The 22,236-nt window shown below is 43.2% G+C and overlaps 1 protein-coding gene across 2 annotated transcripts in view; it reads right to left on the minus strand.

Annotated features, from left to right (window-relative positions):
* The window catches only part of PDE1C (phosphodiesterase 1C), a 278,643-nt gene extending 260,511 nt beyond the window's left edge, over positions 1–18,132 (minus strand). Inside the window, exon 1 of one of the 2 annotated variants that reach the window (XM_081834768.1) lies at positions 17,765–18,132. In XM_081834768.1, coding sequence (XP_081690894.1) covers positions 17,765–17,849 — 85 coding nt within the window. In that variant the 5' untranslated portion in view covers positions 17,850–18,132. The remainder of the gene's footprint in view (positions 1–17,764) is intronic. The other variant, XM_081834771.1, reaches the window with a different exon arrangement.
* Positions 18,133–22,236: the final 4,104 nt, after the last annotated feature.

Genomic DNA, 22,236 nt, shown 5'->3' on the forward strand with positions numbered 1-22,236 from the left:
TTGCATCCTGCAATTTCAGTGAAGACAGTTGTAGCTGTTCTTTCCAGTTCTTGCTCCTCTGCTGGGGAAGCTGCCGCCTCCTAACTGTGTGTTTAAGGAGAGTGGTGAACGTACTCCTAGTCAGTTCTTAATGTGTATTGTTTAGGCAAAGGCAGGTCCTGAGCCTCAATGAAGCGGAGAATTTGCTGCCTGGTATGCTTAACATAGGGACGCGGGTGGCGCTGTGGGTTAAACCACAGAGCCTAGGACTTGCCGATCAGAAGGTCAGCGGTTCGAATCCCCGCGACGGGGTGAGCTCCCGTTGCTCGGTCCCTGCTCCTGCCAACCTAGCAGTTCGAAAGCACGTCAAAGTGCAAGTAGATAAATAGGTGCCGCTCCGGCGGGAAGGTAAACGGCGTTTCCATGCACTGCTCTGGTTCGCCAGAAGCGGCTTAGTCATGCCGGCCACATGACCCAGAAGCTGTACACCGGCTCCGTCGGCCAATAAAGTGAGATGAGCGCCACAACCCCAGAGTCGTCCGTGACTGGACCTAATGGTCAGGGGTCCCTTTACCCTTTACCTTTTATGCTTAACATAGGGACGTGGGTGGCGCTGTGGGTTAAACCACAGAGCCTAGGACTTGCTGATCAGAAGGTCAGCAGTTCGAATCCCCACGACAGGATGAGCTCCCGTTGCTCGGTCCCTGCTCCTGCCAACCTAGCAGTTCAAAAGCATGTCAAAGTGCAAGTAGATAAATAGGTACCGCTCTGGCGGGAAGGTAAATGGCGTTTCTGTGCGCTGCTCTGGTTCGCCAGAAGCGGCTTAGTTATACTGGCCACATGACCCGGAAGCTGTACGCCGGCTCCCTCGGCCAATAAAGCGAGATGAGTGCCACAACCCCAGAGTCGGCCAAGGCTGGACCTAATGGTCAGGGGTCCCTTTACCTTTACCTTTATGCTTAACATTTGAAGAATATAGCAGCAGTGGCAATGAAGCACCAAAGCTGGCTTAAGACATTTTTCTACTTGAGGCAAATGGCAAAGTAGTGCCTCCTCCCATTCTACGTACAGAATCCAAATGGGCTGACCCTTAATTTTATTTCAACCCTCCACCATACATGAGAGCAGCAGAATAGCTGGCCAGGGGGTGGGAGTTGCTACTGCTTCTCCATCCTCCAACATCCCCCAGCTGAGGTAGCAACCTCACTCTGCCTAATGGTGGGGCTCTCATTATGCCTGTATATGAACGACTTCAGACTTCATCCTTTTCTCAGAAAACCAGGACTACATTGTAGGAACCCATGCCTCTCTCCTCAGGCCACCATTAATCCCGCTTCCAGAGAACAAAATACTGGTGCAGGAAGAAGCCGTAACATTACTCCACACCAGAGATACATAAAAGAGGCAGAAATAACTAGGGAAGTTATTTTTATGCTCTAACATACTGTACTCTGTGTATAACCTTTATACCAGGGAGATATTAGACCAAAGTGGTGCTTGCCAGATGTTTTTGGCTACACCAGGCTAATATAGCAAGGGTTCAGGAGCAATGAGAATTGCCATCCAAAACATCTGGATGGCACCATGTTGGCTACCCTGTTTTAGACAATGAATCTTAATATCTGTTTGATGAACAAACTACTAGAATGAAACTAAATAGAACTATTCAGTTTGATTAGTTGTTTGGTCCCTCAGATTGAGCACACCATGTCATCTAGTTCCAGTATTTCTTGAGTGGAAGTGTTTGATGTATTAGAGTATTTTAATATATTTTTTTGGAAGCCACCCAGAGTGGCTGGGGAAGCCCAGCCAGATGGGCAGGGTACAAATAATATATTATTATTATTATTATTATTATTATTATTATTATTATTATTTCCAGGGATTCAGACTGAAGTCTTTTAGGTCTACCAGGAGATGATGGGATGTGCTCTACCACTGAACTAAAGCCTTAAACAAAACAACTGCATATTTCTTTACTATCCCAATGGCAACTTGTCAGGGAAGAAACACCTTAAAGGAAGAATGAGAGACGGCAACAGCTCAAATGCCCTGAATCTCGATTTAAATAAAGAAGACAGTCCCTCCCTTCCCCAGTGGGGATTTCAGTGGAATTATAGCTGCTAAGACAACAAAATGAGGATGTGATGTCTCAGAATGGTCCAAGTGTCTGTAATTGTTTTGTTCTAGTATACTGCTCTTGATCCAGAAGAGATCTCATTAAGCGCAACTGCCTAGTAATTGCTACAAGTTTTCTTTCATCATGAAACATCCAAGCCACAGGACTACAGCTACTGAAATAACAAGGGCTTATTTCCAGTTGAAAGTCTGAAGCTCACAGAAGAATCATTGCATGAAAGCTCATTCACTAGCTAAATGAGATGCTTTGAAAAAAATCAATATCCTCATTAGTGGTTTTTTAGAAAGCAGGAAAAAAAATTAATCTTATAGACTTAAGTAAATGCCAATTCCAAACACTGTGTTTCCTGGTCATATTAATTTCTCCGTAATATCCGTGGAAATTTGCCCCTAATATTTTGAGACCACGCTCAGCTCCTAAAAATTAGAGCATATGTCGTATAGACAGCTGGTATAATGTTGTGAGTGGCTGGGAGGGTGAATTTGGAAGTCCTGGTTCAAATTCTGCTTGGTGGCCACTGTCCTCAGGAAAAATAATTTTATCTCTCTCGCCTTTCAACACCACCACCACTTTACATTAGGAGATTTATAACACAGACTCAGTTTACTGGGCTGTTGTAAAAGTTACTGAGGTAAATGTATATGAAGCACATTGGACAGTTAGGGGCTTCTGTACACTACAAGCTTAAGTAAGTTTTTAACTGCCATGACTGTCCCCAATGAATTATGAGAATTCATCCCTACCAGTGAGTCAGTAGGTGTGGGAAACCAAACAAAGGGGAAAAATCAAGGACTACCATGCAGTTGGTTAATAGAACTAGATACAGATTTATCTGATACCAGGGAAGGGGAGAGATATGCTGTTATGTACTGAGTTGAATAGGATCCAAAATGCAGCAGTCTGATTGGTCCTAGAACAATAGGATCCAAAATGCAGCAGTCTGATTGGTCCCAGAACAATAGGATTCAGAATGCAACAGTATGATTGGTCTGCAGAAGCCACCCTATCCAGCTCCAGATGGAAGTGAATCCACAACCTGATTGGCCTGCAGGAGAATTCCGGAATTAGCCAATCACGTGCAGCCCATTGTGTAAATAATGTATATAAAGCAGATACTTTGAGGGGACTTTCATTCCTCCTCACACTATGAGCTGAATAAAGAGCATGAAATCCACTCTCGACTCTATTTCATATGCTTAGCACAACATTCTTTGTATTTGTCTTTACAGAGTTCCAAAACCTAGTACTGTTTGTAAATGCTTTAGAATACTTTTAAAAAGAAAGGAAAACAGTCTTAGATATCATTCACAGGACTTCAAGAACAAAAATAATCCCCCCCCAAACAAGGATATCTACACTGCAGCTGGACAACAGCACGTTTCATAAAATGATTATCCATTAAATTTCTCTCTCCTGTTTTCCTATTTTTGCTATTCTCAGAAACAGATGCCTTTCTTAGAAACTCAGCCACTTCCCCCACTTTTTTAATTTCTCTAAATAATTAGATTTTCATGTGGAGGAAGCCATGTAAAACCTACTGCTTTGAGAAACAAAGGTTCAGCTAAAATACAAACTCATGAACAATGGACTTTGTTTTCTTCTTGGATAATCTTTGGATAATCTAGGGATTCAAAGCTAGGGTTGCCATGCTGTCTTCAAAATAATGATTTTCAACATCCTGATTCTATTGTAGTTTACTCTAAACATAACATAATAAGGCGGCTGTGATATGGAGACACACTGGCTTCCCTCTGAAAAAAGGCTAGAAACAGGAACTTGATCACTCTGCTTAAGCAGTTTTCCCCTGTATGCAAAATAAACAAACTATAAAGAATTATCCTTTTTATTCAGCATTTTAGTTACGGCACATAAGCAGTATATCAAATAATAAGATTATCAAAAGAACGGAAAATGTGTTTTTGCCTTGGGAGGCAGTAGCCGCAGAGGCTAATAAATGACTAGAGTAGGCCATAACCCTCATTTCTGCTTCCCATTTAAAAACCTTCAGTTGGGTGGCCACACCCTGACACTGATAAAGGTGTCCATTTGGCCTCATTTACAGAAGAGAGTCTGATGGGCTGTCTGGTCCAAGCCCAGTTTAAAAATAAAGGAATCATAAAGTAGAGAAGCGGTTGAAATTGCCCATCTACAGTTGGGTCAACGTCTTCCCTGTTATGATGAAATGGATATAAATTTTATTTAAATTATCACCATTATTTCTAAATGTGCACCTATATGTTTAAATTGGCATGTGGAAGTTTAATGTACGTACATCTGTGTCCTCTTTTTTTGTCCACCCTAGATGCTCTACTCACATATTTCTATGGGGCAGATCTGAAGGCTGAGACAGATGCAGTGGAAGCGGAGCTGTTGGTTTAAACCTGAGTCTGGCCAATCACGTATGAAGTAAGGGTGTGGAAATCTTATTTTTAATAGCAAACTAAAGTAGTGAAGAGAAGGCAGTGGATCATCTTCATGCCTGCCACTTACTTCCCCAGTCGCCGGTGCTTTTGTTCCAGCTGAGCTCACCTTTGATAGCAGGGCTAAGCCAAATAGAAAAGTCCCGGGGGGTGACAGGGGAGGGAATTCACACACACACACACACACACACACACACACACACACCTGTGTACCCCTTCTTGATTTGGGGGCAGATCCAGGCAGTGGCATAGCATGGGGGTGCAGGGGGGCGGCCGTACCGGGCGCAACATCTGGGGGGGCGCGCTCGCCGCCTCCGGAGTTGTCGAAGAGCCTCGGGCGCAGGCTGTAGCAGAGCCCCATGTCTCGCGGAACCGACAAGCTGTGCACGCATCCGGGCTGAAGGCGTCCAGCAGGCAACAGCTCTCAGCGCTCGCCGCGGTCCCCGCGCGTCAGGGCCATGGAGGGCGCGCCAGGCAGCCCCGCTGCAGCTGCTGGGCCATGTTGCATTTTCCTCGCCTCTCTGCCCTCCTCCTCCTCCGGGCAAGCGGCGTCGTTTGGGCAGCAGCGCCAGTGGCAACTCGCCTCAGATCACCTGACACGGACCCGCCGCCGCCGTGGCTACCTTACCGTAAATACCCCAGCCCAGGCAGCAGCGGCAGGTTAGGGGTTAGGGGCGCAAATTACTTGCCTTGCCCCGGGTGCTGACAACCCACGCTACGCCACTGGATCCAGGTTTACACAAAAGGGGTCTGTCTTTGTCCTGTCTAGTTTGGTCCTTATTTCCCTGTCTCTGGTCCCACCAAAATTGCTATGTTTGATTGGAAATAGGAATTGTTGGATATCCCTTTGCAAAGCAAGGATCCCATTGGTTCATAAGGGGCCATGTACTATTTAGTCCTTGGCTATTTAGAGCATTATGGGTCAGTACCTGCACCTTGAATTGTGCCACTGGTGTACTTTTAAAAACTGGAGAGATAGTAGGCACCGTAACAGTCTCGCTGTTTGGAATTAATGTTTCTGAACAGTCTTCAAAGGCAGCCCCACATCTAGAGCATTACAGTAGTCCACCTGGGTTTCATCAGGGCATGGATAACTCTGGCCTAATCTGCTCCTTCTAGAAAAGACCACAGCTGGTGAACGACTTGGAGCTGCTTACATGGCAATTAAGCAGGACATTTGGGTGTTAATGGCTATAGTCGGATCTAAAAGCACCAAGATATGAACCCAATACATCGAAGGGCATTTTAAAATTTCTTTAACTTACATACCACTTTGTTTCAACAGAAATCTTGAAGGAGGTTACTTATCTCAACAAAAATCAGTATTTCAAAACAAATATGATACAAATGCTACATTCACTATTACTGCTAATAGTGATGAAGATAATAATACTCACATTTTAAGTAGTATAATTGAGCAATTTCAAAGCAATATAAAAAACCACAAAAGCAAACTGTATACAACATATCATAAGATAGCATCAAAATGCAACATAATTTCACTATATATCGGGGGGAAACCTCATGTCTTACCAAAAAAAAACCACACCTTAATACACAATAATACAATCAAGGAACCCTGCCACCATACCCAATTTCTCAACAGTCACAATCTCCTTGCACACATCACAGCACTCCATTCACGTCAGTAAAACACTCAAGCGTTCAACAGCCCATAATCATATACCGAAAGATAAGTCCACTGAATAAGAACAATCCAGTAACTGGAGAAAAACAGGAGGAAGAACATCAGTTTCTACCCCGCCTCTCACCTGGGGCAACACACACATTCTCTCCCCACCTCTCACCTGGAGAGATTAAGACGTTTTTTCACCAACAGATTCCCACCATATGGGATGTCAGGCACAGCTACCAACACACCTGATGCCCACCACCTCACAGGGAGCATTCCAGTCAATCAAATGCAAATAAAGCAATCTTCCTTAAGGATCAGCAATGCTCCAACAACCTCAAATTGAAAAGGGCAAAGTGTGAGCTTCTGTGGATTTTCACTGATGCTGCCATGGGCTGAGCTGGCCGTGTGAAAGCCACCCATTGCCAAGTACTGACTTGAGTGGAGATGGCCTTTCTGTAGGCCGTCAACAGCTGCAGGTGATCTGACCTTGTTTGTAGCAGAGGAAAATCTAATATGCTGGATCCCAATTTCCTCTTCCACCCTACTGCTAACCAACAACATTGTGGTGAGTTTGTTGGGCCTTATCCAACCCTTACCAGTCCCAAAGCCTTTTCCAGAGCTTCTGCTGCCACACCAGGATTTGATGTTATGGTGCTTCCCCATTGCAAGCAAACTAATATTCCACCATAAAGGTTCACCTGCAATTCTACTTTGCCTTCCAAAGTAACTACATTTTGGGTCTTTGGGAAAATAATCTTATATCAACACAAATATAAAACTGGGAAATTTTTAACATGCAACTCATCAAAACAACCTGAATCGCCTTTAAAAAGAAGCTTGCAACCAATTAATTGACCAGCTAGAAGAAGAAGAGAAGAAGAGTTTGGATTTGATATCCCGCTTTATCACTACCCGAAGGAGTCTCAAAGCGGCTAACATTCTCCTTTCTCTTCCTCCCCCTCAAGAAACACTCTGTGAGTTGAGTGGGGCTGAGAGACTTCAGAGAAGTGTGACTGGCCCAAGGTCACCCAGCAGCTGCATGTGGAGGAGCAGAGACGCGAACCTGGTTCACCAGATTATGAGTCTACCGCTCTTAACCACTACACCACACTGACTAGGCACATTAGTTAGTAATGAGCAACCACTTATTGCTTCATTTCCCTATCATCTCTCCATTCAGGTGCTGCGTATTAGTTCATAAACATTTACTTACTTTATTTCCAGAGCACCTGGCACTTTCCAAACTATCACACCAATTGCAGGAGAGTGATTCACTGCCACAAGCACCACTCCGAACTGATGCTGAAAGTGGACATTGCCACTTTCCATTTGCACTGCAACACTTCTCAGTCAGCAGGCCACAAACGTTGAGTACGTTCCGACATTACAAAAGCTGCACAGAGCAACGGAGGCTCTCAGCTTTTTAGCAACATCTCTAAACAGTATCACTGCAATTGAAAATAGGGCAGCTGTACATTGGTGTGCAGGCAGGTGGTTGTGTTCACCCTGTGAAAATCAAGAGCTCCATGGGCATTGCGAACACAGATGGGATCACCACAAGAGGCCTGTCATTTGGAAGCAAGCAGCTGAGAAAGAGAAGCCTACAGAGAATGGGTGCCAAGCTAGGCCGGGAGTAGCTACAATCTTATAGAACTCTCTTCTATTGTGTTTCACTCCTAGCAATTGATCATGTGCGCTTGCTGTATGAATTTACTGTGAATTTAGATCTGCAGGACTCAGCCACCTGCCTACATCTCTTCACAGTTTTCAGAGGGATGGCATCACTCACTTACTTTAACAACATATTGACGATTAGATAGATAAGAGAATATATTTAAATGTCTTTCATTAGAATTGCCTAATGCTCTGTATTGTTTTGGTGAGGATGATCCTCAAAGATCACCTTCATATTCCACAGCAACAAACAAATGCTCTGAATGACTGACACACACACACTCTCAAAGAAAATACACCTTGCCTAACATTTTAAAAACATTTGGGATGCCTAAAGATGGCACACCATCTGTGGGCGAGTGGCTGACCTCCAGCCCTCACCTCCTACACATGGGCTAGATTGGCAGAGCTTCTACATGTGACTCTGACCTCAGAGTGAGTCTCTAAACTTTGTGCTCTAAAATAGTCGGTTCCTAAAGAAATGGAAGGAAGAAACCATGTGGACCACAGAGTCTGGTGTATAATAGAAAGCGCATCACACTACACACGGGTCTTATTATCTGAACACAATGCGTTGTTTGTTAGGCAAGTGTTTATTTAATGAGTCAACGATTTACATTGATTCCTATGGGGAAATTTCTCATGCATTCCTGACCATGGAATTTTGACCCCAAAATTGGGGGGGGGGGGAGAGAGAGACAATCTGGGAAAACTCTTTGAAACTTTGCAAAAGGCGATCAAGAAATAGAGAGTGCCATCCAGGATATGAAGCTGGGAAAATCACCAGGACCAGATGGATTAACTGCGAGATATTATAAAGTATTGAAGGATTGGTTAATACAACCATTGAAAGAAGTTTGCAATCAAATTTTGGAGGGGAAAAAGGCTCCCGAATCGTGGAAGGAAGCATTCATCTCACTTATACCAAAGACAGAAACTGAGAAACATCAAGTCAAGAATTACCGCCCTATATCACTTTTGAACGTGGATTATAAAATTTTTGCAGACATTCTAGCAAAAAGATTCAAAAAAGTGCTGTTAGAGGAGATTCACAGGGACCAAACAGGCTTTCTACCAGGCAGGCATTTGTCAGACAATGTGAGGAATATTATAGATATTCTAGAACTTTTGGAAACTGACATAAATAGAAAAGCTGTTTTGATTTTTGTGGATGCAGAGAAAGCCTTCGACAATATTTGTTGGAGCTTTATGAAGAGGAATCTCCAAGGAATGGGGGTAGGCAAGAACTTTGAAAATGGTATAAGTGCAATTTATTCTGAGCAAAAGGCCAAACTTATTGTAAATGGTATGGTTATGGATGAAATTCCAATAGAGAAAGGGACACGACAGGGATGCCCAATTTCCCCTCTATTGTTTATATCGGTACTGGAGGTTTTCCTTAACATGATTAGAAGAGACCAGCTGGTTAAAGGTATACAGGTCGGAACTAAACATTATAAGCTAAGAGCATTTGCAGATGACCTAGTTTTGACACTACAACAGCCAGAAACTAGTACAAAAAGAGTTTTGGAACTTATTGAAATATTTGGTCAGGTAGCAGGTTTTAAATTGAATAAACACAAGACAAAGGTGTTGGAAAAAAATCTCACGGTGGGGGAAAAAGATAGTTTTCAAAGAGAAACGGGTTTGGAAATTACTAAAAAGGTAAAATATCTGGGGGTGAACTTAACATCTAAGAATGTGAATCTATTTAAAGATAATTATGAGAAATGCTGGGCTGAAGTGAAGAAAGATTTCGATATATGGTCAAGATTGAGACTTTCCTTGTTAGGCCGAATTGCTGTAATTAAGATGAATGTATTGCCGAGATTGTTGTTTTTGTTCCAGACATTGCAAATTTTAGATAAGATGGACTGTTTCAAGAAGTGGCAGAAAGATATATCTAAATTTGTCTGGCAGGGCAAAAAACCCAGAATTAAATTCAAGATTTTGACTGATGCAAAGGATAGAGGGGGCTTTGCCCTGCCGGACTTAAAACTTTATTATGAAGCAGCAGCTTTTTGCTGGCTGAAACCATGGCTACTTCTTGAGAATACAGACATTCTGGACCTGGAAGGTTATGATAATAGTTTTGGTTGGCATGCATATTTATGGTATGACAAGGTAAAGGTACATAGAAATTTTAAAAATCATATTATTAGGAAAGCATTGTATAATGTATGGAATCGATATAAAGATTTATTTGAAAGTAAAACCCCCAGGTGGCTGTCACCAATGGAAGCTAAGGCGGTAAAAAGATTGAACATGGATACAGACTGGCCAAAATATTGTGAAATTGTAGAATATGATGGTGAAAAGCTGAAACTACAGAGTTTTGAGAAATTGAAACCTAAAGTCCGAGACTGGTTACATTATTACCAGATTAATGAAACTTTTAAGCAGGACAGAAAACTAGGATTTCAGAAGGAGAGGTCAAAGTTAGAAACAGAATTGCTAGAACCCAATACTAAGAATTTGTCTAGAATGTATAATCTGCTGCTAAAATGGAACACACAAGATGAAACGGTTAAATCAGCCATGATTAAGTGGGCACAAGATATTGGTCATGATATTATGTTTGCTGACTGGGAGCAGTTATGGACCACAGGTATTAAATTTACGGCATGTAGTGCCCTGAAAGAGAACATAATGAAAATGATCTATAGGTGGTACATGACCCCAGTCAAGCTTGCAAAGATATATCATTTGCCCAATAACAATTGCTGGAAGTGTAATGAATGTGAAGGAACTTTTTATCACCTTTGGTGGACCTGCCCAAAGATTAAGGCCTACTGGGAAATGATCTATAATGAAATTAAGAAAATCCTTAAGTGGACATTTGTAAAGAAACCGGAGGCTTTTCTCTTGGGCATGGTCGGCCAATTGGTACCAAAGAAAGATAGGACCTTTTTTATGTACGCAACAACAGCAGCAAGAATCCTTTTGGCGAAGTATTGGAAGACTAAAGAACTACCTACTCTGGAAGAATGGCAGACCAAGGTGACTGAATTTATGGGACTGGCAGAGATGACCGGCAGAATCCGTGACCAGAAGAAAGAGACAGTGGAGGAGGACTGGAAAAAGTTTAAAATCTATCTTAAAAATTGTTGTAAAATTTCGGAATGTTAAGATGTCAGGGGATTGGACACTAAGAATTACAGCTATAAATCGAAATTTATAAAGCAGAAACTCTTTTTAAAGAGAATTAAATATAAAAATGGGATGAAGAATTGCTAAAAATTTTGAAATTTGGATGCAGTGAAGGGGAGGTTTGGGGAAGTCGCATTATGTTTGTTTTGTTTTTTCTTTATGTTGTAAAATCAATAAAAATTATTATAAAAAAAAAAAAAAGAAACTTTGCAAAAGGCAAACAAGGAAGGAAAAACTGCTCTCTTATTTGTCCGATCTCTCTCCCTTCCTCCCTCCCTGCTTCCCACCATGTTTTCTGGCAAAATGGCTGTTGCGGACCAGCAAAACAAAAAAAAAAAGCTTTCTTAAAGCTGCTTATTTGTTTACAGTGCTACACACAGGTCTGGCTGTTTGGATATCTGAATCTGTATACAGCAAGGTTTGGGTACTAATTCCTCATGTTTGGATAAGTGAATTCTTATTTAATAAGCCAGTTTGGATAGTGGGACCTGCACGTACACTGGTCCAAAGGTCCTCTACCAGTATTAATAGTAAAGTATTAATAGTGGTGGTGGTTTTATTATTTTCATGCCGCTCATCTGACTGGGTTTCCCCAGCCACTCTGGGTGGCTTCCCACAAAATACTCAAACATTAAAAACTTCCCTGTACAGGGCTGACAGATGTTTACTTCCTTGACATCTGCTGGGAGGGTGTTCCACAGGGCAGGCGCCACTACCAAGAAGGCCCTCTGCATGGCTCCCTGTAACCTCACTTCCCACAAAGAGGGAACTGCCAGAAGACCCTCAGAGCTGGATCTCAGTGCCCGGGCAGAACGACAAGGGTCTTTGTTGTTCTGCTTCCTGGTAGTGGTGCTGTTTGATTTGATGGGGTTGAGGGGCTGAGCTGAAAGGTCAACTTGGCTAGCTTCCAGCTCAAAATTTGGGGGCAAACCTTGAAGTGGAGGCAAAAGTTTGGAAATACTTTATAAGGAATTCCCAAAATTGCAATCTCCTTTCCCCTGCTTTTCTTTCTTTAACAATGCTGCCACCCAAGTCATAGTTTCCGTAGTGTTCCTCCACAATGTCCCTGGATAGCGATGGCCAAATCTGTCAATTTCTGTTTCTTATTTTTCTAATCTTCAATTTAGTTCAGTTCTCCATTTGTGATTTGATTTTTTTTAGTTAGTCCACCAGCACTTATTTAATGACTCTAGTATATGCATTTTTGTACTTGCAAAGTTTAGAGATGTGCTTAATTTCCAAAGATTGTTGTGTTTCGCTCCACATATTGTTGTGGATTGTATGATAGGGTTGCCATATTTCAATAAGTAAAAACTAGGGCACCCGAAAATTGTTGAACTTTATTTTTTTTAGAAAGACCCCCTAAATTGATCCAAGACAAGGCGTGGCAAACATCAGTTCTGCCTTTGAAATCCTGGTAATATCCAGAAAACTCCAGACGTATGGCAGCCCTCAAGTATAAATTTGGTAGGTTTGCCTTTAAGTGTGAACTAAATCAAAATTCTGCCCCATCCCTTCCTTTGGGGCAGTGCTCTTACATGACAGAGAGTTATTTCAAGGGGGATATGGGGCTAGGCTAGCAGGAGATAGCTGGTAAAAATAAGCTTGAAAAAAAGTTTGAAAACAGGAAAAAGAGGGGGGGAATTGCCAGTCAGCTCCCCCCCTAAAAACTTTCACAAGTTTCCTGCCCATGAACAATTGCCAAAATAAAACTGAAGGCATGTAAAGCATAAAATATTCAGAATTTGTACCAGAAGATTTGGTTTGTTATGATATTTCTTTTATTTATTTCACAACATTTATTTGTCACTTGGTTGTTAATTAAAAAAAAACCCTTAAAGGTTTACAAAAATAAAAAAATGAAATTATCAGAAAAAATGATTAAAAACAACTTTTTGAAGCATTCAAAAAATAAAATAAAATCAACGCTAGGCTAAAAACATTCTACATTTCTGGGTGGACTTGCCTAAACAAAAAATGCTTTTAGCAGGCACCAAAAAGAGTGCAGTTAAGGCGCCTGCCTGATTTCAGATTTAATTTATTTTTGTGTGGGTAATTAAAACATCCATCAATCATAAGTTAAGCGTAGGAGACATAAGCATTGGAAAACCAGATTCCCTTATGAAGGTGTGTTACAATGTTTTCATAAACAAGTTTTAGTATTAATACTTCTATGATTAAATACTTTTACATAGGTAGAATCAGGAGGTGTTAGAGGCTAGGAAGTTAAAGAGAAATTGTTTCTTTTTTCTATGTGTATTTTGCATTTTTAAATTGTCATTATTTGTATGTCTTTATTTTAGCCATGGATTCCAAAGAGAACTGTCTCATCCCCATCAACTAAGACCGAATCCAGGATGATATGCAACTCATCACCCAATCACAGCACACCTCCAAAACAGGGTGACAATAACTCAAGTAAAAGGGTATGTAGCTTGGGGACAAAGCTTTCTGGCTTTGTGTCATGCATACTTAAGAGTTCACAAGGGGGGGTTGAAAATGGGAAAGAAGGAAAAAGAGCTCTTTTCACACAAAGCTCCATCTGGTACACAGGCTGAGACCCTACCTGCCCACAGACTGTCTCACCAGAGTGGTGCATGCTCTAGTTATCTCCCGCTTGGACTACTGCAATGCACTCAATGTGGGGCTGCCTTTGAAGATGACTCAGAAACTACAACTAATCCAGAATGCGGCTGCCAGACTGGTAACTGGGAGTGGTTGCTGGGACCATATAACACCAGTCTTGAAAAGCCTACAGTGGCTCCCAGTACATTTCTGAGCACAAATCCAAGTGTTGGTGCTGACCTTTAAAGCCCTAAACGGCCTCAGATCTTTCTGCCTGAAGGATCGTCTCCACCAATGTTGTTCAGCCCAGAGACTAAGGTTCAGCTCCAAGGGCCTTCTGGTGGTTCCCTTACTGTGAGAAGTGTGGTTACAGAGAACCAGGCAGAGAGCCTTCTGGGTAGTGGAATCTGCCCTGTGGAATGCCCTCCCAGCAGATGTCAAGGAGATAAGTACCGTATTTTTTGCTCTATAAGACTCACTTTTTCCCTCCTAAAAAGTAAGGGGAAATGTGTGTGCGTCTTATGGAGCGAATGCAGGCTGCGCAGCTATCCCAGAAGCCAGAACAGCAAGAGGGATTGCTGCTTTCACTGCGCAGCGATCCCTCTTGCTGTTCTGGCTTCTGAGATTCAGAATATATTTTTTCTTGTTTTCCTCCTCCAAAAACTAGGTGCGTCTTGTGGTCTGGTGTGTCTTATAGAGCGAAAAATACGGTAACTATATAACCTTTAGAATACATCTGAAGGCAGCCCTGTATAGGGAAGTTTTTAATGTTTAATGATTCATTATGTTTTTGTATATGCTGGGAGCCACCAAGTCAGATGGGCAGGGTACAATTAGTAGTAGTAGTAGTAGTACAGACCAACCTCACAACACACATAGGAACAAGAGCACATCGCTTACACTTTTCTTCCTAGAACCCTAGCAGGTACCTCGTCTTGAGACACAAATGCCCCAAACCCAACCCTTCTCTGCTTCAGCAACTGGGGGTGGGGTGCCAGGATAGAGCACCACAGAGACAGGTAAGCAAGGAAAGGGAAGATTGCATCCTAGAAAGTACAGCTGCTGAAATTGCCTCCCATATCTCCACACCCCACACTCTTTCCCATTTGTGAACATATATTGTCTGAATGCTTGTCTATTGTTCTGGGAGGTGGAGAAGATAGAAAGAGAGATGGATATTTGAGAATTAAAGTGAAATATGCCTCCTGTTTCAACCCAGGTATCAAAAGTTAAGGAAACCCAAAGTTAATCTACCAGCAAAAATGTGTGCTTGGGGAAAAGTCTGCCTCATTTGAGGAGACTGGATGAGATGGCTGTCAGACGTCCTTCAACATTCACATATGAATCTGAGCTGCTCAAGACATTGTGCTGCTTAAAGGGCAGGAAAAGATTCTCCACAACTGCCACCACCCTGCGCTGGGACATAAGATAGACTGTGTGTTGTACACAGCAGTCACTGCTGCTCCCTGACGCACTTGCATCAATCTGCCAAATAACAGGGCCGGCCCTGAAATCAGCTGAGCTGGGATGCTATAAAGAAACTGGCAACATGGAAGCCATGGTAGCCCTGGATGCAAGAAGCCAAGTTCATACCACTATCCAACTACATACAAAGCTCACTGGTGGCCTTTGGCAAAGTCGCTGCCTCTGACAAGCTTGCCACACAAGGCTGTTGTGAATTAAACACCCATCTTGGGCACTTTAGAGAAAGGGTGAATCTGGCCCGTAGTTTTTGTGATTCTTTTCTTTTTGGAAGCATAAACGTCCCACTTGTGTTTGCATTCTCTTCCGAGCTGCTAAATTTATCCGCTAGAGTTCCTTCCAACGTGAATGTGACAAGCTTGCTCGGGGCTGTCTGACTGCAAAGTTCAGAGGGATGAGAAGAGGCAGGCAGGCAGGCAAAGATCTTGATGCTATAAAGGCAGCGTAGCCCACGCGAAGACTTGATCCTAACTGAGGTGGGCATCCAGTTAGAGCAGATATGGGGGAATTCTTTAGACAGCCTTCCCTTTTGGCAAGCACTGGGGGCAGGGGCAAAAAAGTGCGTAGAGCAATGAATGAAAACTTTACTTCTGCACAGCAGGCTCATTCCCCACCACACACACACACACACACACACACACAACCCACTCTATCCTGCAGCCAGGCAAGCAAGAGTCCTTATCAGTTCAAGGACATATTCCAATCACACTCAACGAGGGTGTTAAGGCAGATACTTGGGGTGGGTTGTATATACATAAGAATTAACTTTAACCATGGGCATGATCTAGCCAAAATTAAGCACTTTGGACTGTAATCATATGCACATACAGACCCGAGAGGTAAGACACACTGTGAACACAACGGGCCTTGCATCTGAGTCAAATTGCACAGGATTGTGCTGTTTGGGTTCCAGTCTTATGTGCACACTCTTGAGAGTAAGTCCCACCTTAGTTTAAAGGTACTCACTTTTTGAGTAAACACAGAGAGCATCAGACAGCACATACCCTTGGTTTTAATAGGAGAATTGGGCACAGGCTTAACTCCCCCTGTTCCTTGAAATCAGTGGAGTCTAACTAAATGTGCTGAAAGCCATGCCCCATGGCTACCTCAACAGCCCAAAAATAGAAACACCAAAATAATGCAATTATAAACATGTCACTTTAGTCATCCTAATACATCATGTCTGAAGGAACATAATTTATCTGGAGCATCTAGTATTTGATGCATAACGCCTATTTACAGCATAACCCATACTCAGAAGCAAGTCCTACTGTTTTCAATGGAGTTTATTCTTAGGTAAGTGTGTATAGGATTGTTGCCTTAGTACTGTACTCAGTTCAAGATCACACACACAATATTAATCCTCAGATTCCTACATGAGTAAGAAACTGTCAATTCCATGCAGCTCCAACAATTCCCCCCCCCCAAAAAAGCACATGTTCTGAGCAGCATGTAAGCCAGCAGAAAGACCATGACAAAAGTTCTTGCATGCCACCGAGAACCTTTAAGCTCTCCATCTAGCCTGAAGCTCCTGTGCTATTTACATCAACATCAATCCACAGGAGCAAAGAATAAGCACAACACAATCAGCAGCTGGCCATTAGATATAGGAGAAGGCATAAAAGTGAATTTGTTCTTCATAAATAGGCCATTCGGATTGCAAACTAAAATTAAGTCAGCAAGATAGCTTGCTTTGTTAAGGTTTGCAGAGATTTGCATAGTGGAGTTCAGTCAGATTTAAAATTTCAAAAGAACAGCCTGCTTAATTCACCCTAGGAGTCTAACTACTGTACCGTGGGTTTGATAAGGGAAAAGAAAGCAGGAGGGAGCAAGAACCTGTGGCTCTGAGCAATTTTGCTCCCCCCTCTCCATCAAAAAGACAGAGTGGGACAAAGTGGTCTTAGGTTTAAAGGGCTCAGTCCACCTTAGAGGGCTTGATATGAGGCATGGCTCAGTTCTGGACCCTTTTGTCAATGCTCTTGGAGTACTGAAATGATCACCAAAATCAATGTTCATCTGAGGTTGTGCAGAGTGTCTCCCAGCACTTGAGTAACCACAACCAGCCTCCATGTCTTTGGAATCAGATGCAAGCAGAAGGCATGTTTTCCACACTAACCTCTTTTTAGAAATGAGCCACTGTTTACAACAGGGACCAAGGAGAATGGATGTGATTTTTGTGTCTTCTCTTTCCAGTTCCAGTTCCACTTCATTTCTGTTTACGTGGTACAAGGGCAATTTCAGGAAAGATCTGGTTTGCTGTGCCAGTGACCATGGGTTTACAGAAGCTTGGTTACCTACTTAAAACTCACAAGTAAGGAAAAACAAAGAAACTACACACACACACACACACACACACACACACACACACAGATTCTGTGCTCCTGAGCTTGTAGGAAGGAAATGCAGCAAGCAAGTTGACAATATGTAATCCCAAAAACACAGGCTTTCCTGAGATAAGGGCTGCCAACAAAAGTTCTGCATACCTCTTGCCAAAGCAATGCCAAAAACATTACAAAAGCACGGCGGTTCAGGGCAAAGCACCTTTCCTGAATAAAAGGAAGTCAACAAAGAGGCAGGAGGGACAGAGCAAAGCAAAAGTTACGGGATGGCAGCAGCATCTTCCAAGAGGCATCTTGGACAAGCCCCCTCATCCACCCCTGTTTCCTACTTGAGACAAAAGGAGAAGAGGAGAAGAAACACCCACACAAAGGGGCTCACCAATTGTGAAGCTATAGCCATCAATGCTGAAGGTGGCACTCCGGCATTTTTTAAATCCTTCTTTTCTGTTGCTTGCCTCTGTCATGATGATTCTGCTGGTGAGTGTTCTAGGCGGCAAGAACAGCAGCAGCAGCAATTCTCCCCTTGTGGGATGAGAGCTTTTCTAAGCAGGCAATTAGTTGCCCTTGAATCTCTCCCTTCGGCAGCACTCACTACCGACTTCACACATCTCTGAATGCACAATGCTGGATCCAAGAGAGAGAGAGACATGCCCAGCAGTAATTCTCCACCCCCTAAGAATGTCACAGCAGCATGTTACTGACATACCTACTCAAGAGGTTTTAACCACTAGTTAGAGACGCTGGGATCTGAAATCCAGCAGCAATTAGTGTAACACCGCTGAGCCAAACAAATCAACTGTGCATGTCGCAGAAATGTGGAGGAGCTCTAGGCACAACAGTATGGAACATTCAGCGCTGCTGGGATAGACGCAGATTGTGGGAATCAGAGCCTCTATAAGCCTCCCCCCAAGGGATCTTTGAAGATTTTCAGCCTAATCGGCTCCTGACTGTACCTTGGCAAGGAGTTTCTAGACCCCCTTTGGACCCAAAGTGGTATAAACAAGTTCTCTTCACTTGCCTAAAGGTCTCCATATGAAGTTTCTGAATGTGTGTGTTAGAGGAAAGTAGTTAAAAATGGTAACCTCCCTCCCCACCCCACTGTTGCCATGTGCCCAAGCCTGTGATTTTTTGGGATCGCAGGATCTTCGTGACATGGTCACCAGATCCAGACAGTGAGAAGGCTCCTTTATTTCCATCCTAGAATTTCCCTAGGCGTGCCTTTCCCTATCTTCAATTCAAATCCTTAAAAGGTCTAAGAGTGTCAGGACCATCGCTGTCAACTTTCAGATTTGAAAATAAGGGATCAGCATCCTCGAAATTAAGGGATCAGCAGCCTCACCTGTCCTGGGGACAGTCTACGGCATATCTAACAATCTGGGATAGCAGTCGGAAGCAGCGGGAATAAGGGAATTTCCCACAAAGAAAGGGAAGGTTGACAGCTATGGTCAGGACCTGCCGTCCAGATACAGAGGCTGTGGTGCTGACAGAGGAGCTGACCTCCTTTGGACCAGAGCACCTCCACTGAACCAGAGACCCCCCCCCCCAGGACTGAGATGTAAAAGGTGCCATGCCTGGACCAGATACTGCAGCCCCTGGGTTGACCATCACACTCATCTCTAAGGACATCATATTCTACAGATCTTGTGAGCCAATGCAGGCATCTTGTTTGGCATACATTCATGGATGGATAGAGTACTAGGTTCCAGGAGAAGTGGGACAATGGAAGGGGTCTGGATGCGAAGGTCTAAAATGCTTCAGCCGTGACCCAGACATTCCTGGAGGAAGTGTCATATTAGGAGCTCTCCTTGGTGCTGTAATGACTGGCCTGCCTTGCTGCACTGACCCCATTATGACCCGTGGGACCAGACCAGAAGACCTCATGTTCTGAATTTAACCTTAGTCACCCTTAACCACTCCTTCACAAGGAAAAAGCTGTGAAATATGATTACAACCCTAAAGATTGCCCTGGTTTCATCACCCAATATACCTGCTAGGCTTCTGAGCCATCCCAATTGATATGAGCATCCTGCCCAGCCCATTTCATGAGGAGGTAATTTTGCCTTACTCAGGGACCTTTTCATCCTACACTCTTTAGTAGGGTGCTTCTCCTTCATGTTCACATTGCCCACTTCAGCTATAGAAAAAATCTGCCCCCCACATCCAAATCTTGCCTTTGGGTTTCTTGTGAGAGTTTATTGAGGTCTTGCACATAGGAGATTGCTAAGAGACAATTCAGGGGGAAAGAAAGGACTGCATAATGGGACAGTATGGAATGATGTGCTCCACGCAAATGTTGTGGGGTCTCCCCAAATAAGGGTTTTAGAAGCACCTTGAATTGCACTTGCAAGGAAGGCAATAGTGACAACCCAGCCAAGAGTTACGGTACAATTTTCTGCACCCGCTACAGCTTCTAAACGTGTTACCCATAATTCTCCGTCTTAAATTATAAGGGCAGCCTGGCACCTTACAAAAAAAAACCTTTCTCTATAAATAAAGCACCATCTGAGCCTTGTCATTAAACACGTGCCCCTCAATTCACCCATCTGTAAACCTGCAGTAACTTCAGCACAGTGGGTGTTCTACGACATTAAGTATCTTTTGAAAGATGCAAAGAATGAGGCTGTTTTAAAGTGCTGCTCTTGCTATCCTTCTCTGGAGCTCTTTTTTTTTTTTTCAAGTGGTTTTCTAGGTCACCTAAACAGTGAATTTACCACTTCATAAAAAAGAAGCCATGAAACAAACTCTCCTCAGAATATGCAAAGTACAGAATAGTCTAAACTTGATTTCATGCTGGTTGCTGGTTGCATCTAGTTATTTTCTGCTGAATCCGAACAACATATCTCCCTTCTCCTAGCGGGCTCAGGTCCAGCAGCTCCAAAGCAAATTCACTTTCCTTATCTCGGTGGTTTCTCCCAGGACACATTCTTTAAACTGTGCTCTTCAATCTTAGGCAATTTCACTGCTAAATGCCCCATGGCTGCCCTTTAGCATCACACAATGCTTCATGTGGACTGTTCACTAGACATGTTTGGGTCCTTTGAGCTGCAAGACAATGTAGCAGTTTAATAAATGCAAGGTGTAATCATGTTGCCTATCAACAGTGCACTAAATTCATGCAGAAATTTAATTCCCCAAGATGAAGGAGGGCTGTTTTAATGGAATTTACCGAGGGAGGAGGATGTGTTATAGCAAAAGAGTTAATGCTGAAAGAAGAGGCCTACTGGATCCGACCAAAAATCTATGTTGATCACCATGCTGTTTCCTGTAGTGGCCAACCAGGGAAGTCCAGGAGGACACAAGCACAATAGTGCTCCCCTAGGGAGACACTAGGGTGAGGGTCCAATTGTTGGTGGGATCGATTCCTGGGTGTGAAAGAGAAACACCGAGAACCGTGTGTATGTGACCTTCTTGGTGAGAGACCAAGAGTTGCTGGGGAATGGTAACCTGGTGAGATCATGGACACCATTCATAGGCACATAACACAGGATGCATGGCAGGTGGTAGCATGATTTGTGTGCTGGATGGGGGCTTTATCTTCAAGGTCCTGAGATTTGAGAATGCATGTGTTAGAGTCAGGATGTGTCTGCGTATTGGAAGCAGGGGAAGGTATGTACTACCAGATTTTTAGAAGGCATCTGAAGGCAGCTCTGTTTAGGGAAGCTTTTAATGTTTAATAGATTATTGTATTTTAATATTCTGTTGGAAGCCGCCCAGAGTGGCTGGGGAAACACAGCCAGATGGGCGGGGTATAAATAAATTGTTGTTGTTGTTTTTGTTGTGTATAAGTGGTCACCAGTAGGGGACAGTTTGGTGTTCTGGAGAGAGAGGGTCAAAGGAATGAAAGATCTACCAGCCCATTTTCCGAAACCCTAAAGCAAATGCATTCCATTCACACCCCTAATTTAGATGTAGAGGCCATTTAATTAGCAGTGCTAATTAAGTTTGAGTGGGGAGGGAGGCAGACTCAAAATGCAAACATCACCCACTCGGAAATAGGTGTTACATTTCAAGTACAGTGGTACCTCGGGTTAAGAACTTAATTCGATCCGGAGGTCCGTTCTTAACCTGAAACTGTTCTTAACCTGAAGCACCACTTTAGCTGATGGGGCCTCCTGCTGCCGCCGCACCGCTGGAGCACGATTTCTGTTCTCATCCTGAAGCAAAGTTCTTAACCAGAGGTACTATTTCTGGGTTAGCGGAGTCTGTAACCTGAAGAGTCTGCAACCCGAGGTACCACTGTAAAGCCAACACTGACTTGACCCTAGACCCATCTCAAAATGAGGTGCATTGGAACCTGCCATTGGCCCTCCCACAATACTAGAACTATCAGTGGCTCACTGTGGCTAGTTTGCAAATCATTTTGAGGATGAAATCACTTGTATCCGTTGTGATTTAGGTTCCGCAGTTATAGCCAGTAAATCCGTGGAGATGTCCGGAATGTGATATTGATAGATGAATTTCATTTTATGTGGCTTGAGGATGTGGGCAAGGTCCTAGGTTGGGTTAATGGGCCCACTTGCATGCTGGGTCCTTGGCCTTCATTGCTTTCAAAATCTATCAGGGAGGGAAGAGCTTGGTTGGACCAAAGAGGTTATAAATGCCTTGTTGGGAATGGTAATGGTCCTGTGTTGCCTTACACTGGCTGTGGTGAGGCTTCTCCAGAAGAAACCTTCCATGAGCACTGAAGGTTTGAATAACTACAGAGCAGTAGCAAATGCCCTATTCCTGAGAAAGTTTCCAGAATCAGACCCAGGTTCTCTTGGATGAAACCAATTTTCTAGGCCTATTTTAATCAGAGTTTTAGCCTAGTATTGGCACTGAGACCATTCTGACCAACTATCTGGATGACCT

The sequence above is a fragment of the Podarcis erhardii genome (assembly GCF_964252035.2).
Source record: "Podarcis erhardii genome assembly, chromosome: 12".
Taxonomy (NCBI): Eukaryota; Metazoa; Chordata; class Lepidosauria; order Squamata; family Lacertidae; genus Podarcis; species Podarcis erhardii.